The following is an 18,851-nucleotide window of genomic DNA, read 5'->3' on the forward strand; positions in this document are numbered from 1 at the left end:
ACCTACACAAACCGTATTTTTACTGGACTATCATTATATAATCAACTCATACCCGAGCTTACAACACCGAAAGGTTCAAACATTATTTCCTCAAATGTCAGGCTCTAGAAATTTTTTTCAAACCAATATGCAATATACGACATACCCATCATTAAAATACCTAAATGCACCATTTATGCGACATACCCAGCTTAAAATATAAACTTAAAAATCTAAACCCTAAATTACCTTGTACTTCTCGCATTTTATAAATCTTCTACCGAAATTTCGTTCGATGTAGGAGGTTAACGTACACGCCGGTGCCCTGCAATAACATAGTCGTTTTGCATTCAAAGTTGCCCCACTCCTTGAAGACTCCGAGTCCGTTGAAGTAGTGCCCGATGGTTGCGTAGAAGCAATGCCCGATGGTTGCATCTTCGAGGAATGGTGCGAAAACAAGTCAGCAATGTCGAAAACGAGAAGCCTATTTTGAAAACCCTAGTTTGGTGAAGGAGATCAGAAAAATGGCTGCGAAAACTGGGGAGTGGGGACCAAATGCACACACAAGACTAATAAAAAACAAAGAGAAAAAGACACGCACGCACGCACGGGAAAAAGGCTGGATGAGGCAGGGGTATTTTGGGTAGGAGATATGTCTTAAAACGGTTGCACGTGACCGACTTCTCGTCTAAACAGACGGGCGAATGGATGGATTATATTTTTTGTCACGTGTTGGCAGGTTCGGGAGAATTATATATAAATTTTGGTACATTGAAGAGTATATTGCAAGGCCGTAGAATGGGTCAAAGTGTCTTTTTTCCTAAAATTTATTTGAGAAATCCCCGATCCGTCGCGCGCGTACGAATTCTGATCCCCCTCCTCCCCTCCCGAATCGAACACAAACCCAACCATTCGAGGCACCAGCAGTGCAGCCATGAACCACCTCTTCCACACCAACAGGCCCACGCGCAAGCCATGGCTCACCAAAAGACCCTCTCGCAGATCCTCTCTCCTCACCCTCCTCTTCTCCCTCCTCTTCCTCCTCTCCTACTACTTCCTCACCCCAACTTCGCTCTCTCCCATCTCACCATTCAACAAAACCTCAAATTCCCAGTTCCCCCAATGCATTTCCTCTCAAGCGCTAATCCCAGGGGAAAAATTCCTCTGGTACGCGCCCCACAGTGGGTTCAGCAACCAGCTCTCCGAGTTCAAGAATGCGATCTTGATGGCCGCGATTCTCAACCGCACCTTGATTGTCCCTCCGGTTCTGGATCACCACGCCGTTGCTCTAGGGAGCTGCCCGAAGTTTAGGGTTTCGGATCCGAATGAGATTCGGGCTGCGGTTTGGGACCATGTGGTTGAGCTACTTAGGACTGGCAGGTGAGTCGCTTTGGTCACTCTGTGTGTGTGTATCAGTGTATCACATATCTTGCTCAATCTGAAGGAGATTTGTTGAATTTGATAAGATTAGAGTGTGGGTTCTATTGGGTTTCTTCACATTCCCATGCTTATGGCGTCAAATATGTTGTTTCTGCTTAGTTATTTGTTTGGTTGGTGAGAAAAAAAGTAAGAGAAATGAAAATTGGAGTCGTTTGGTTTATGAAAAAAAAATTGAACTTTCTCCATTACTGGGTTCACGGTATTATTAGGCCCAGTTGATTAGAGGTCTTTGTTTTCTAAAATCCCAGTAAGTAAATCTACTTTCTTTTCTTCCTCTACATGTCTTTTTGACTGTATATGTTGAAAAACTAGAGTTTGGTTTACATGCCATTCCCTTTTTCTATCATTACATGGATTCTACTTTTATGATCTTTCATAAGATGAATCATTGTTGCAGGTATGTCTCCATGGCTGATATTATTGATATTTCGTTGCTAGTGTCTTCATCTGTTGTTCGAGCCATAGACTTCAGGGGTTTTGCATCCCTATGGTGCGGAATTAAAGATTTTGTTTGCTTCAACAAATCAAACGAGTATTTGTTTGATAGGCTAAAGCAATGTGGATCCCTACTATCTGGGCTTAATGGTAATGTGGATAAATGTACATATGCTGTAAGTGAAGATTGCAGGACTACAGTTTGGACATACCAAAATCATGATAAGGATGGTGTATTAGATTCGTTCCAACCTGATGAACAGGTCAAGAAGAAGAAGAAGATTTCATATGTTAGGAGACGAAGAGATGTATACAAGACTCTTGGACCCGGTTCTGAAGCTGAATCAGCCAGTCTACTGGCATTTGGAAGCCTTTTCACGTCTCCGTACAGAGATTCAGAGCTATACATTGATATTCATGATGCTCCAAGCGATCAAAGGATACAGTCTTTGATTGAGAAGATTGAATTTCTTCCATTTGTCCCTGAAATTACGAGTGCACGAAAGGATTTCGTTGATAAGAACATAAAGGCTCCTTTTCTTTGTGCACAGCTCAGATTGTTGGATGGGCAGTTCAAGAATCATTGGAAAGCTACTTTTCAGAGTTTGAAACAGAAAGTAGAATCTTTAAGACAGAGTCCTCACGCTATTCATATTTTTGTGATGACTGACCTTCCCGAAGGTAATTGGACTGGAAGTTACTTGGGGGATTTGAGTAGAGATTCAAATCAGTTTAAGCTGCATTTTCTGAGAGAAGAAGACGAGTTAGTGATCAAAACGGCCAGAAAAGTTGTGGCTGCTGGTCATGGCCTGAGGTTCGGGTTTGTTCCAGACAGTCTTGGAATGGGTGGATTAAAAAAACATTGCCCTTCTGAGAGATTACCTGATGTACTTCTTTACATAGAGGAAGCTGTTTGTAGCTGCGCTTCACTTGGTTTTGTTGGGACTGCTGGGTCAACTATTGCAGAGAGTGTAGAGCTGATGAGAAAATTTGCCACATGTTAGAGGCAAAGTCTGACTGCATTGTGAATAAAAAGTGAAAACCAACTCATTGAAAGTGTATTAGTTTATGAGATCAAATTTGGCTGGTTAAGGGTTGTGGAAATATGCTGTCTGCCAGAAATGGGTTCTTTTAATATGTGTTCCACTTTATCATCTTGCAGTACAAGATGATGGCACCAGCAGTCTTGATATTTTTATGCTTTCTCACGAATCTTGTGAGCCAGACAACATTCCATTGGAATCTTGTGTGTGTGGAAGGCATGGGACCGTTAAGGGAAGGACTTTCCCCTTGTCAGGATTTAACTCTAATGAGGTTGCAATTATTTGAAGGTAAATGTAAATATCTCGCATTTTTAAAGAAAAAAAAAAAGAAAAAAAAGAGCATGCTCCTCAGATTTTTAAAGTATTTTGGACTGACACTTATATTAATTTATTTATTTAGGCAGAGTGTTTGTCATTGAGGATTGAGACCTCTTGGCAAACAATTGTGTCTTTGTTTTGTAGAAGTAATTGACATTGGGTGATTCCTATTGTTCATTCATTCTAATGGAGTATATTAAGAGACATATTGTGTACTGTTTTGGAGTTCTCTAGTATTTGTTGATCTTCTTACATAATCTGCTATGATGTCCGAGCATTTTAGCATTATGACCCTAAGGGTTTGCCAGAGTGGTAAGTTACTTGGTCCTGTTGTCTCATGAAGCATCATGCTAAGGTTCAACTTTTCTTGAGTGCAAATAATTCTTCAGAGTCGCACCCGCGAGCGAAAGCTCGGGCTTTACCAGACCCTTGTGAAGGGGACGTTTTGCATGGTGTCCGAAAGATCTAGTTGAAACGAAGTCCCAGAAACCAGGTTCTAACTTTGTTAGCAAGGAAGGTTCGTTAGGATTTAATCAGATCACTTCGTTAGGTTTTAATCATAATCTACTAGCTTGGTTAAGGTTTGAGAATCCTTCCAAACGTGTTTACGAAATTGAAGTCTCTACGCAGACGACACAGATACAAAGAACTTGTTGGTATATGCAAATGTACCTATTCTATCTTATGCTCTAGTGGATCAATGCCTAAACACTTTCCGTAAGTCAGCTTCTTATGGTCCGCACAGATGATTACTCTAACACCACCTTATCACCTATAATGCTCTCGAAATTAATTAATTGGTAATTAATTCAAAGTGTCACAATTAAACCATAATTAGGATTAAAGCAGCATAATTTTTTTTTTTCTTTATAACTATCAACATTAATCCTTACAACCAGAGCATCTACTAAGATATTATCACATCAATTGTAGCCATTACGTAATATTTATTACTCTCTATATCTTAATACACAAAATCATATTAAATTATTAAGTCGAAGGCACTAACTACCATGAGTAGTCTATGGATTCCATAATAAGTCGTTTAGTGATATAGGGTCAATAATATTATGTCAAGCAACTGCATTTACCTTAAGGTCTTCCTTGCTTACATCCTAGTACTGCCATCTCTTTAAAACATAGTTTTATAGTTGGAACAAATTGAAACAGTAAGTCCACAAATTAGTAAGTAGATTACGGGTTAAATATAGTTATGCAATGAACTAAATCATTTTAGAAATATAGGAATAAAATCACATATGCAACAATGTTTATCAACATGGGAAGACACAAAATCATGTTGATGCATTAGTATACATAACAAATAATTTTATCACAAGTCACAACTCTTCTCACTATGGACCATCCGTGCCCTTTATCCCTTAACTGTAGGGTTTGTGCGTCTGTAAGGCATATGGTACAACCCCGATGCCCTAGGTGAGTGAGATACATAGCCAGCCACCCTTAGTTGATCAACCGAGTTGGATCCTGATTCTTGGGTGATCCACTCAACTAGAGATGTCGTAGGTGTGGCCCTCACCCTGTGGGTGGTTGTGCCAATTACAATAGCTCTCGGATCTAGGGTAAATGTTACTCATCTTACAATGGACCATATGTCAGTCTGTATAGTCTATTATGCACAATATGTATAGGTGTACATGTGGATGCAGATGCAGTTATTTGCAATATTCACAACCACATCCACAAAATGCGGATATCATTTTTATATATCCGCATATATTTCATGTTTTTACTAATCGCATCCACGCGGTTATTGCGGTTATTATCCGCTATCCGCATATTAGGTGATGGGCTTTTTGGGCATTCTTTGAATCTCTATTAAAGCCTATTTAAACTATTTTGAAAATATATTGATTTTACATTACTTTTGCATTTTTGCCCAAGTGTTACACGAGAAAGCAATACAACCAACCAAACCAATGTAAACATAATTTATACATAATCCAAATCGACGTCATTTTGGTATTAAAACTCCAAAACTATATCATTTTGGTGAATTTATTAAAATTAATATATAAGAAATATATATTATATATAAAGGGTTTGCGGATGCAGTTATCAACCGCATTCGTATACCTTAAAACTGCTATCCGCATCCGTATATGCGAATAATGGTTTTTGCTAAATGCATCCGCATGGGCGGATAGTTGCAGATAGCGAATGCGGGTGGTTAATATCCGTCCGCATGTACACCCCTATGCTGTTATGCACATGCCAGTGATGCCACAGATTTCTTTCACAATAAGTTTCACATTATTTAATAGAGGTGGCCATGTTACACAAGCACATTATTATTTCATTTTCCATGTATGTAAAATAGCATTAAGAGTCACACGACCATTCATTTTGCAAAATCATTAGCTTTAACTAGAAACTCAAAGTTCACAACATTAAAACACATAGCATTTCATAACAGTATAAAGATGCACATTTTATATTAAAATAAACATGCTCGAAAACATTGGTGTGTAGTTTCACGTGAGTTTGCTCACCTTGGTCGTAATAGTCCTCCACAAACTATAATTCGAAAGCTTCAAGATATCTTATTATTAGTAGGGTTGACGAATATGTGGCCTTAACCTTGGTACTTAAAACACCATTTTTCTACATTTTGATCATTACTGATAGATTGGCACTCAAGGGACGCTCGATCGGTAGGTACTGATACATCGATACCCAAACACCGCTCTATTGATGAGTTCTGTCAGAATGATACTCGATCACCAACTAGTTGGTACTGAACAATGTTGGATCAGTTAAATGTGTATTGTCTCCTACCACTGAAAAATCTCATTTTTACCACTTATAAGGCCTCCAAAGTCTCCAAAGACTCGAAAAGGCCTATCTTTTTTCACATCTAACTAGGGGTGTAAACGAAGCAAAGCTACCCGTGAGCTCACTTGGGCTCGGCTCGATGTTCGGCTCATGTGCAACTCGGTTATTAAACAAGTCATTCGTAGACATGAAATTATACTCGATTGTTAAACAATACATACCCATATAAAACTTGGCTCGCTCATTTAATGTTCGCGAACATATTCGTATAAGGGCTCGGCTCGCTTATTAGCAAGGCTCATATATATTTTTATATATACATGTTAATTAATAAATATATGTATATATTAATTATTACAAATAACTTATATAGTATATTACTTTTTAAGTAACAATTTAACAATAGTCATTATGATTTTATATAGTATATATGTGTATGTATATATTGAATATTAATTATTAAATAACAATAATTAATTGGTATACAACATATAATTATATCTATAAACTATAAACTATAATTAAATATTTATATCTATAAGTATCTATATAACATATAATTTAATGATAAAAGTTAATCATATGGTCATATCTTAAATGATCTAAATATTAAGTCTAATGGTAGTTGAATTAGCATATGATATAACAATTATATGATACTAAATCTTAGAAGTTAGGTGATATACTAATATGGCACAATGTATCCTCGTTATATAATGTAAATTATGTAATAAACATATGATTCATAATTCATATCAACAAGACAACAACACTTATTTTGTTTGACTAGTAACTAAATATAATCTAATCATGTAAATTATGTAATATGATCTAACAATTCATATATATACGATATAAAAATTCATATGTGATATGATTAAGTATATATAATGCTATAACTATAAATTATACTCATATAATGTCACATAATTCTTAAATTCTAATTCATAATAATGTAAACTATAAAAATTAGGTTATAAGTTATAACTTTATACAATAAGCACATGTTGGATTTTCGTTGGTTTCTCTTTTTAATCTTTCTTAGTGTTATTCTTTTCATATGTTGGCTTTTGGCTGGTTTCTTACGGGAGTTTACTGCACCATGTTTTCAAGTTTGAGCGAGAACAAATATGCCCGTTGTAAACATGAATCTCTGAGAGTTTTGTAAATACATTTTGTGTTCCTCGTTGTAGATTTCTAGTTGTTTTGATTAGAGATGTGCTTATAGCTTCTCGTGTCCGATTGTACATGTAAAGAAATCTTTGCAAGCTAGTTCTTCAAGAGCTTTGATTGAAGATGGAGTTGGCTTCTTCCTATCTTTTTTGTACACGTATAAGAGAAACAGAGGAGATTCTAGGATCCTAATTTGAAGGGCAATCTTGGGCCCTTCTAGTGTCATAAAATTTGAGGGTGTATAGTTTGATTTTGCATACTCTTTGAGCTTAATAAAATGAGAGATGTTTCCATGTACTTGTTCTTTGTGTGCTCCGATTTAAGAGCAGCTTTTCAAGAAGTTGCAGATTCATGTAATGCTCCTAGTTAATCACCCTTTCTACTGTGTGTAATTGAAGATGTCTAAATTGCTACTGTGAATTTGCAAAAGAAAAATTTATGTGTTTATATTTATTCACATTCACAATTAGGCAAACACAGCACATTGCAGAAGTCTTGGTTAAATCTAGCAATCTGGCAATTTGTCATAATTGGAGTATAAAAGCATAGGTGTTGGTTTAAGCTTCTAGTTGGTGATGTGTGTGTTTTTTGAGTTATGCAGTTTAGTTGGTTTATGCAGAATTGTGCAGTTGAGAACTAATGAAGATTTCTGGTGATAATTGCTAGTGTTTGTTTGTTTGTCTGTTTGTGTTGTTATTTTGTAATTTTGTTGGGTCTTTTTCGATGTATTTGATCTTGAATTTAACAAGGATATTATTCTTGTTTGAAGTTTCATTTCTATATTCTATAGGAATGGGTAGTTTGATGATTTTAACGCCAATGTTTTGTCCTTATTTTTCTGTAGATTGCAGTTTTAATTGGCAACTCTTAAAAAGCTTTTGAAAGCTGAATTGCAATTGAGATGTGATTACTGAGTTATTTTTGCATATCTTTTGAGTCATTTTAGTCTCATACTTTCCCCAGCTTAGCGCTCGTTAATGTTTCTATTTTTTTTTTCTTTGGTGATTTCTGCAGCTTTTTCGGCTACCCAATTTGATTCTTTTAGTCATAGCTCTCAGAATTTGCAATTTTTTTTTTTCTTTTTTTCTGTACTTTGACTTCTCAATGTTTGAGTCAGTATTCATTAATTCTTTTGAAATTTATTTTCTTTATGTGAATTGGTGCAATGAATTGTGGTTTTAAATTTATTTGATCTGAATTATGACAGATTTGACTGCTTTACATTGGTATGTAGCTCTTGCATGCGTTGGCTTTTTGTGGACATTTCCTGGATTCTGGAAAACAGGGTTGTCTTGCTACATTTTATTTGGAATTAATGGTCAATTGAGGCATTGAATGGGTTTTCTCGGTTTAATGAGTCTTTTTCAATGTGTTTGATCTTGAATTGTAACAAGGATATCATTCTTGCCTGAAGTTTATTTTCTATATTCTATAGGAATGGGTAGTTTGATAATTTTCATGTCTAAGTTTTGTCCTTATTTTTCTATAGATTGCAGTTTTACTTGGCAACTCCTAAAATGCTTTCGAAAGTTGAATTGCAATTGAGATGGGATTATTGAGTTATTTTTGCATATCTTTTGAGTTGAATTGATGAAAATTGGCATATTTCTCTGGTTTGAAATGATCTTTCCTTTTCATCAAATGTGAACCTATTATTCCTTAGTTTTCTATGCATCGGATTAATTTTTGTCCTAATGTTACTAAGGTTGCTTGCTGGAACCATACAAGGCAACTATAAAGTGTGAAATGACTATGAAAGAAGATAATAGCAATTACAAGGCAAATATGAGAATGGAAGTTGCTCAAGGTCGAGTACAATTGGCGATTGAAAAAGAAAAACACCGACGGACAGAAAAGCACTATCAGATTGTGTTAGTTTGTAATTGGCTTCATTCTATTGGACAAAACCACTTATATGTAATGATGCTTTTAAACAGGGATTCTGCTATTCAGAGGTCTTCTAGAAGATTCTGCACAGCCTACAAGTCAGAAAAATCGGATACATTGCAGCCGTCCAGAAGACGTGATATATCGTTCAGACGCCCAACTGTCCAAAGCATCATCTGTCCGGACGACGAGAACTTTCCATCCGGACTTTTCTCTGTGTCGAGAAGCTTCGAACTGTTCCAGTTTGCATCCGTCCGGACGTTTCAACAACACGTCCGGACGACACTCAGTGTTCGACCAGCTATGGGATTTCTTTCCAAAACACAGATATGAGAAGATCGCTGCAACCGTCGGGACGTGCTCATCCATAAGGCAAGTTGCGCATTCAAAATTCAGACGTCCGGACGACAGCCTTCATGGTCTGGACACGCGAGCTACTTATATGGAAATTGTGTGCATCTGATCAACCGTTCGGACAACCATTCCCTTGGTTCGGACGCGCGAAGCCTTGATATGGAAATTGCGTGCAGCTAAAGTACGACTGTCCGAACGCGGCTCAAAACAGGAAAGAATTTCAGTGAAATTTTGGAAAAACTAGAAAAAAAAAAAAAAAAAAAAAAAAAAAAAAAAAAGTTTATGAAGTTTGATAAAATCATAATAGGTACATTTGTCCCTATTCTTTATGCTCTTCTTCCTTTGGGCCGCGGTGGACGCAAGAATGAACCCCACAAATTCCTATTAAATCATGAACATACTATTTTTTTCTTTCTTTCTTTCATTTTTTTTTTCTCTCTCATAAATAAGAAATTTAGTTGAGGTGATTCCTTATAACCTCACCATTATACTCGAGTTTATGTAAGTTAGGAGTAACAAAGTCAATTTCAACTAGTCTGTAACAACTAATATGTAACACCCCGTACTTTAAGATATTAAATAAAATATCTTAAAATATGTTTTAAAACCTAACAATAAGGCAAAAGAATAAATATGAATATTTATAAATATAAATATTCATTTAGAAGCCTTTATAGTTTTAATTTGATAAAAACTCAAACGGACCTTAAACTTTGGAATAACAAAAATAGGATCAAACGAACTCCGTTTTCATTGATTCAAAAGCCGAAATGCTCGTCTTGAAGTTCTCTAACTACCCTCCGAATTTCATAATTTTTGGACTCTATTTAGTATCTAAAAACATCCGCTAAAAACTATACCTATGAATATGACGAAAATTCAATTATGTTATTAATGAGCCATTTTAATTCTCCATAAACCCAGCACATGAACCAAGCTAGCCCAGATCTAGGTGTAGCATTCCCATTTTCACGTTGAATCCTAACCCATCATTCTTGAGACACTAGAAGACAAAAAATATAACTAAGCAAAAACTTAGTTAGCATATTAACGTCAGTTTAGTTGGAATCCAATCTCTAGTTTGTTAAAGATTGAAGATATTTTAATGCCTACATTCATTCCCCCTCCAGCGCACCAACTTGCTGAGCAAGTTTACACTTCAGCCATTAGATCATTTCTGCCCCAAGTGATCCGGACCCTTCCTGTTACTATATATTGAGTTGCAGCCCTTCGTTTTCACGCACACTACTATCTCTTCTTTCTTTATGATTCTTTGCATATATCTCTCGGTTTCTCTCTTTTCCTCTATAGCTTTCTTCTTCTCTTCTTCTGAACGGTGGCAGAAACTCTAGGCAAATTCATCCCTGCAGTTTCTCCTTCCTTAAACAGAAAAGAAAAGGAAAGAGGAATAGAAAACCCAATAGAAGCTCTCCATCTCTCTTGCTTGATATCTCTGCAACTTTCTTCAAACCTCTTCTTCCCTTTGATAGTGCAGAAAATCAGAGAAGTGCACTCTATTCCCTCAACTCTTCATCACACTAAACCTAAAGAGAACTCAGGAAAATCACTTTCTTCCCTTCCCTTTGTGTATTACGGACAGGCAGAAAAACAGAGCATAAAACTCTGATTTTCCTCCCTATTATCTCTCGGTGGATGCCCTTAATCAAGAAACCAAACTCAGAAAAATTACCCAATCTCTTCCCTCTTCTCTCGGTCCAGCAGGGATCCTCTCCTTTTTGTAGTAAGCCTCTCTAACTCTCTCTCTTTTTCTACTGTGTGTGTGTGCGCGCGTCGGGGAAGGAGAAAAGAACAGGGGAAAGCAAGAGTAGAAATGAAAAGAAAAACAAAAGAAAATGATAAAACAAAAAGGAAGGGGTGCACGTGTGTAGTTGGTTGGTAGAAAAGTAGAAGAAAAAGAAGGAAGAAAAGATACAAAAAAGGGATATCTAGTTTTATATAAAATGTTATTTTAATATTGGTAAATCCATGAGCTTTATTTATCTAATATTTTGTGTTGTATTTTAAATAGGGCTTTTTAAGTAGTGCGAACAATTTATAAAATACATCATTGTGATACCCGAGTAAAAAGTAATATTTTACAAAAAATGTTGTTATGCCGCCAAAATTCTAAAAATATTTTTAGGCTTTATTAATACTAATGCCGTTATTCTGCTCGGATTTTATAAGAATAAAATAATGTTATTATTCTATTCACTTGTTTTGAAACAGAGTTCATTTTTTACATTTGGTAAGTTATTATGTTTGTTTGATATAAAAATAAATATATATGCTTTTTAATGTTAAAGTTTTTATAATGCCATTTTAACTAAAATGAGTGTTTTGGTTATTATTTATAAATGCCGTAATAATGCCCACACGAAATACGTGGTAATATAATTAACTTATTTTATGCCGTTATAATATCTAAGCAACATTAGAAATTGGGATTAGTGATTTGTAAGTCAAAAGTGATAAAATGTTCGAATAGGTTTTTAGTATTTTATACTAATATATTATCAAATGTATATAACTGTGCAGTCATTTTTTCTGTGGATCTTTCTTTATAGCAGAAAACTGTGAGTATTTCTTACTCACTGAGGGTGATGCTGAATTTCCATAATGTTGTGGTTTCTGTTTTATTTAATTGTTTGCGCATGTGGATTTTGCATATTTTGTTATTTTAATTAATGAATTTAATTATAACAAAGTTGGGAGTGACGTCTGCCAACGGATCAGGGAGTGATGTCTGCCTGAGCCAAAAATATTTAATAAACAACAGAGTAGGGAGTTACGTCTGCCTACGGAACAGGGAGTGACATCTGCCTGTGCCAAAAAGATAATAATTATTAGAGGAGTGACGTCTCCTTAGACAAATTGTTAGAGGAGTGACGTTTCCTTAGAACGCGCTAAACGGGAGTTACGTCTCCTATCATTCGCTAAACGGGAGTAACGTCTCCTATAACACGCTTAACAGGAATTACATTTCCTAGACTTTATTAAATGGAATTACGTTCCCTTGAATCTATGTGTTAGAGTTACGTCTCTAAAGATTGAACGCAAGAAGCTCATGATTTATTTTATAATAAGACTGTGCATATAAAACTGTCATTTTATTATGTCATTGCATTATGATATTTATTTCTAATAAATTAGCAATTATAATATTATTGAAAACAGTGGACTCACTAGGTATTTTTGTATTATTGTTTCTCTGTATTATATATTAATACAGGTTATGAAGAAGAAGAATATCAGGATTGTCCAGACCTTTAGGTGATCTTGGTAGCAGTATCTGAGGATGGAATGCCTCCCATTTTTGTGGACTACTATATCTAGTCTATTATTATTATTATATTCGCAAAACAATATTTATATTTATTGTGAGTTTTGGTTGTAAATTATTTGTGCTATATGTGGCACAAATACTATTTTAATGTGTAATTATTTAATTACACTATTTATATATATTTTGAAGTATTTTTGTTAGAAGCTCTGATGTGTTATCATTGAAAAAAAATATATATATTCCGCTGCTAACATTTAACTCTGGTGAGTTAGTAACGTTACGTGGAAAAATTCAAAAAAAAAAATTTCATTTATGCTTTTTTTGTAAAAGGCGGAGCGTTACATAATAAAGGTCAAACTCTTCGAGCAATTACTTGAAATCTTAATCATTTTCAACACACTACAATTTGCTAGGTCCAAGCAATCAATGAGTGGATGTTTAGAAAGATTTGGTATGGTCTCCGCTTGAAAACTAAAAATTCAAGATTTGATGCTTCGATCTCAACACTCTCGAGTTGAGGATTTCGTAGCAGCTCAATACACCTGAGTTTAGGAAGACTTGACATCTGTATACTTTTCAACCCATAACAACATTCAAATGTCATCCATATCACAACAACCATCAATTAGAGATTGGACAACTTGGTTATCCACATTAATATTCAAAACCAACTTTTTCAAAGAGGGTAAGTTAATATCCTTGTAAAATGACTTCAACTTACACTTGCACAACCTCAGCTCAGTGATAAACAATTTGACAAAACATTCTGTCAACTAGAAAATAACTTAAGAACTATGTTACAATCAAAAAAATTACATGACCATGATAGTAAGAATATTTCACAATCACAAAATTACATAACCTGACCATGATAGAAGTACAAATATAATAACTTTAGAACTATTTAGAGGTTATGATCATGGAATTGATGATATTGATCAAAAAATGAATACTTGTGTGGGCAAGGTACTTTGATGGTCGAGAATGTTATAGGCTTCAAATAAGATGGGTTGCACATGCACTGCAATCGCTGGGTCGGTTGAAATTATTGCATTGGCCACGACTCTCATCCAAGCAATTTTTTGGGATGGGTTGCTACTGACATCACAAGCTAATTGCCACAGAAGGTGGAGCAATACTCATTGGCTCAGAGGGAGAGGAACTATAGACAATATCCATCGTAGATCAACCTGAAAAGAAAACTTGCGTTACATTACGATGGACAAATCACATCTTCATCGATTGAATCATCGTCATTTGGAATCTGTGTACACAGATATTCGACTTCACTCTCATTCTCCAAGCGTGAGCTTGAAAATTCCGTTTAAGAAAACAGAAGGTGGCCTAAAATTACCAATGCAATAATAATAAGATAATATATACAATATACACCAAAACCAAATCTGTCCTGCACATAATCCTTATTTATTTTAACCTTACAATCAAAGTACAAGTAAAAATAAAACGAACATGGCACAAACTAAAAATGAAAAGGGCACATTAAAGAACATAGCCACCATAAGCTCTGCATACAGTAGTTATCTACAATAAACAAAATGACAAATTATATTTGTACATTAAATATGACCACAATTGTAACATGCGGCAAACACATGCATCCTGGACCCACAATGCAGCCAATTAGATAACGCCATGTAAACTTGTGATATTTTTTTAAACCAAAGTGACTATTTGATAAAGGTCCTAAGCATAGGTACCAAAATAGCATTTAACCCTAAAAATTTTAAGGTTTAGCAACATGTGGAGCCTGAGTACAAGAATTTGGGTTCACTAGTAAATTAGGTTAAACTTAGTTCCAATGATATAATGGCCAAATTGGTGGTCTATAAAGATTTTATTATGAGTAAGATTAATGCTATATACGTTTTTATTATATTTTTATTTTATTAAATTGATGTGAAAGTGTGTATATAGGTCCTTAAATTAACATTTTTTATTTTAATGGGTTGATGTGGTAATGTCTATAAACTTTTGGATCATCATTTGTTAATAAATAAATAAATAAAATCTGAGGGTTAATGTGCACTACCACATCAATCAAGTGAGATAAAGATAAAATGAGGGTTTAGTATATATCATTACTCTTTTTATTTTATTGTTTTAAATAGTATAATAATAAATTCACAACATAACAATGAAGGACGAATGGATACTGGCGCATAAGTGTAATGAGATAAGAATGGAATGGAGATCTAGTATATATATATATATATATATATCATTTTTTATTATTATTATATTTAACTGCTTACATATTATCATATTATTTTAAATCACACGTGCAATGAGATAAGAATGAAATAGGAGAGTTTCCTTCTTTTGTCTAAACTAAATTTATTATAACCAATTACAAGGAAAAGGACAAAGAACCCAACAAGAAATTCCTGGTTGCGAAAAATGCGATTAAATTATTTCCCTAGAAAAGAGCGTGGGGAAGAATCAAGACAAAAACCACTATCCAGCTTAAATTCTCAACAGCCAGATTATCTAATACCTACCGCCTGAAAAGAAATAGACTTGAGAGAATATTATTTGTTTTTCTTCTTGATTATTTGAACAGAGGTGTACAAGCTATATATATATACACAACTGATGCATGTGTATTTACAATGCAATCCCATAATTACGGGATTATGATTTACAGAAAATATTTAGACATATTGTTGTGTGCTGTACGCTTCGTTAGGATCCTTGAGGGGTGTACAGCCTTGGTTTCCTTTTACTGCATAATGACTTGCTGAACATTCCATTCTTGCAAGGTCATCAATTGGTCTAACGGCTACTTTCCTTGTGTGTTGGTCGAAGACTTTCCTGGAATGAATTGGCGCCTTTGTTGTGATGGAGTGATTTGTTGTGATCATGATTTCTGGCTAATAGTTTAACATCCCCCCTTAAGCTAATGATGGAAGGAAGGACCAGTAGCTTGGACTTGAGAAGAGCAAAGCGAGCGGAAGACAAGCCCTTAGTAAAAATGTCGGCCAATTAATCCACAGTGGAGATAAATTTGACAAGGATATCCCGATTGATGACCTTTTCACGGATGAAGTGATAATCGACTTCGATGTGCTTGGTGTGAGCATGGAAGACAGGATTACAAGCGAGTGCGAGAGCACTTACATTGTCGCACCACAGCACCGGAGCAACGAGCAAGGGAACATGCAACTCAGGGAAAAGCATGCGAATCTAGAATAACTCAGCAGTAGTGAGGGCCATAGAGCGATATTCTACTTCAGTGCTTGAACGGGAGACGACGGGTTGTTTCTTGGCACTCCAGGAGACCAAACAGTTACCCAAAAAGACACCAAAACCAGAGGTAGAGCGACGATCATCCGGGTTTCCGACCCAGTCTGAGTCACGAAAGGCTTGAAGATGAAGAGAGCCTTTAGAATACAAGAGAGGTTTGGACGAGTAAGGGTGCAGTATTGAAGTGCCCCTACGACAGACCGATACTCCAAAGGATCAAGGAGTGGCTCACCATCATATTTGGATAGTTTTGAGGTGGAAGAGCAGGGAAAGCGAGCTGGTTTAGAACCAAGCATCCCAGTGCGATGTAGCAAATCAGCAACATATTTTGTTTGACACAAATGCAATGAATCAGCAATGCGATGTGCTTGAATTCCAAGAAAAAAACCAAGAGGGTCGAGATCCTTCAAGGGAAACTTCTTCTGCAGTTGAGAGATGAGTGATTGTATAACCACCATGTTAGTGCCAGTGACTATAATATCATCAACATAAACGAGCATAAATTTTTTTACAGGCCCATGGATAAAAAGAAACAGTGAAGAATCAACCAATGATGCTTGAAAACCAAGATGCAATAGAGCAGATGATAGACATTGATACCAAGACCAAGGGGCTTGTTTAAGACTATAGTTGGACTTATGGAGTTTGCAAACAAACTCAGGGTGAGTAGCATCAATAAAGCCTTGGGGCTACTCCATGAAAACCTCCTCCATCAAAGAACCATGTAGAAAAGCATTGGAAACATCCAATTGCTTGATTGGCCAATTATAGTGGACAGCCAAGGCTAGCAAGATGCGGATGGTTGAGGATTTAATCACTGGACTAAAGGTCTCAGTGTAATCCACGTCACTTTGTTGCTCAAAACCCTTAGCTACCAACCGGGCCTTAAATCTGTCAATTGAACCATCTGACCGTTGTTTGATTTTGTAAACCCATCGATTCCGAATGACATGTTGATTGAGAGGTCTTGGACAAAGAGTCCAAGTGCCGTTGGAGATTAAAGCTTCAAACTCTTGGGTCATGGCAGCCTTCCACCGAGAGTCAGCAGCAGCTTTGGTGAAGCAAGTGGGTTAAGTTTCGGAAAGCACAACATGGAGAGCAACAGGAGGATGACGGGTGGCATGGTAGAGCTTAAAGTCAGCAAAGGACTGGGTGGAGGGATCCAGTGCGGGATCTGGTGATCATATGATGATAGGGAAGTGGTTGAGAGGGATGTGGCTCACGTGGGACACCTGAAGAAGCAGGAGATGGAGTTGTTGTTGGTGCAACCAATTTGGTATTAGGTGGGATAGGAGATGGGGAGGGCTGGACCAAGCCGGCAGTAGGTGAGAGAGGGACATGTGGCAAGGCAAGGGGGGCACACATGGGTTGAGGAAGAAGGGACACAGTAAGGGCGATAGGCCTAGGAGGTGTGGCTAATTCAGCACTAGGAGTGGAGTGAGGAATTTGTGTCAAAGGAAGGGAAGCACATGTAGGTGCTTGTGACGTGGTGCAAAGGTCTACATGGGTGGGAAGAGTTAAATGTGTTTCAGGAGGTATCAAAGGGGAAGGATCACATGTAGGTGTTGTGGGAGAAGTGTTATAAGCTGCCTGTGTTGGTGTGTCATTCACAGAGGGTAAAGAGGTGTCACGAGAAGGCTTAGGTTGCAGAAAATTTGTGACAGATGTAGAAGGAAAAATACTTACCGGAAGTTGAATTGGAAGATTAGATAATGCATTGACTTTGGATGGCAGGTGCAAATGAGCATGATCCTTCGCCGGAAATGATTGTTCATAAAAAACAACATGCCTAGAGAGAAAGACACGATTAGTGATAGGGTCAAGGTAGCGGTATCCAGCGTGACTATAGCCCAGAAAAATACAGGCTTTAGAGCGATATTCAAGCTTGTGGGAGGTATACGGTCTAAGCAAGGGAAAACACTTGCAACCAAAGACACGAAGCAAAGTATAGTCAGGGGTCTTGAGAAAAAGTTTTTCATAAGGAGAGGAATAACCAAGCACATGAGTGGGGAGACGATTGATGATATAGACTGAGGTTAGGAAGGCATCAACCCAGTACTTATTGGATAACCCGGAGTGTGCGAGTAATGTGAGTCCTGTTTCAAGGATGTGACGGAGTTTCCTTTCGGTTAAACCATTTTGCTGTGACGTGTAGGGACAAGACTTCCTCTGAACAATGCCATTTTGAGAGAGAAAATTTTGAAAAAGGTTGGAGGTATACTCTCCTCCACCATTAGATTAAAGTTGCTTGAGTTTGTAATTAAATTGGTTCTCAACAAATACTTTGAATTTGACAAAGCAAGTGTAGGTGTCAGATTTATTATGGAGTGGATACATCCAGGTATATCTAGAGAAATCATCCACAAAAATTATATAATACTTGCAGACACTGATGGAGGTAATGGGAGAAGTCCAAATGTTCGTGTGAACAAGTTCAAGAATTGTGGTGCTTAATCAGGTTGAGGGAAGAAAGGGTAATTTCTTACTTTTGTCCATTAAACAAAAGTCACAAACTTGATCTCTATTGAAGGAAGCATGAGAAAGAGGAAGATTATGTGCCTTTATTACGTGACTGACAGACTCAAAAGAAGGGTGACCAAGCCTAAAATGCCAAATAGGGACAGAAGCCTTTAAACCAAAGAAAGTAGAAAAGACATGTTTATTTGTTGATGACCAATTTGGAAACCGCAAAGGATAAAGCCCATTTTCACTCCGGCCTTCCAGAAGTGTTGCATGAGTCTAAAGATCCTTCACAAAGAAATAAGAGGTAAGTATAAAGTAACAGTTATTGTCCAAACAAAATTTTTGAATGGGAATTAAATTGGTTGCAGCATTAGGGCAGTGTAAAATGTTGCGAATATGAAAAGGAGTTTTGG

At 36.5% G+C, this 18,851-nt stretch overlaps 1 protein-coding gene across 1 annotated transcript; it reads left to right on the plus strand.

The window, feature by feature from the left end:
* The first annotated feature begins 796 nt into the window (after nt 1-796).
* On the plus strand, nt 797-3,451 carry LOC133853627 (O-fucosyltransferase 30). Its single transcript, XM_062289616.1, has 2 exons — nt 797-1,359; nt 1,817-3,451. Exons 1-2 carry the CDS (start codon nt 914-916, stop codon nt 2,856-2,858), a joined length of 1,488 nt encoding a protein of 495 aa, XP_062145600.1. The 5' UTR covers nt 797-913; the 3' UTR covers nt 2,859-3,451.
* The last annotated feature ends 15,400 nt before the right edge of the window (nt 3,452-18,851 follow it).

Source organism: Alnus glutinosa, chromosome 13 (genome assembly GCF_958979055.1).
Source record: "Alnus glutinosa chromosome 13, dhAlnGlut1.1, whole genome shotgun sequence".
In the NCBI taxonomy this organism is placed as follows: domain Eukaryota; kingdom Viridiplantae; phylum Streptophyta; class Magnoliopsida; order Fagales; family Betulaceae; genus Alnus; species Alnus glutinosa.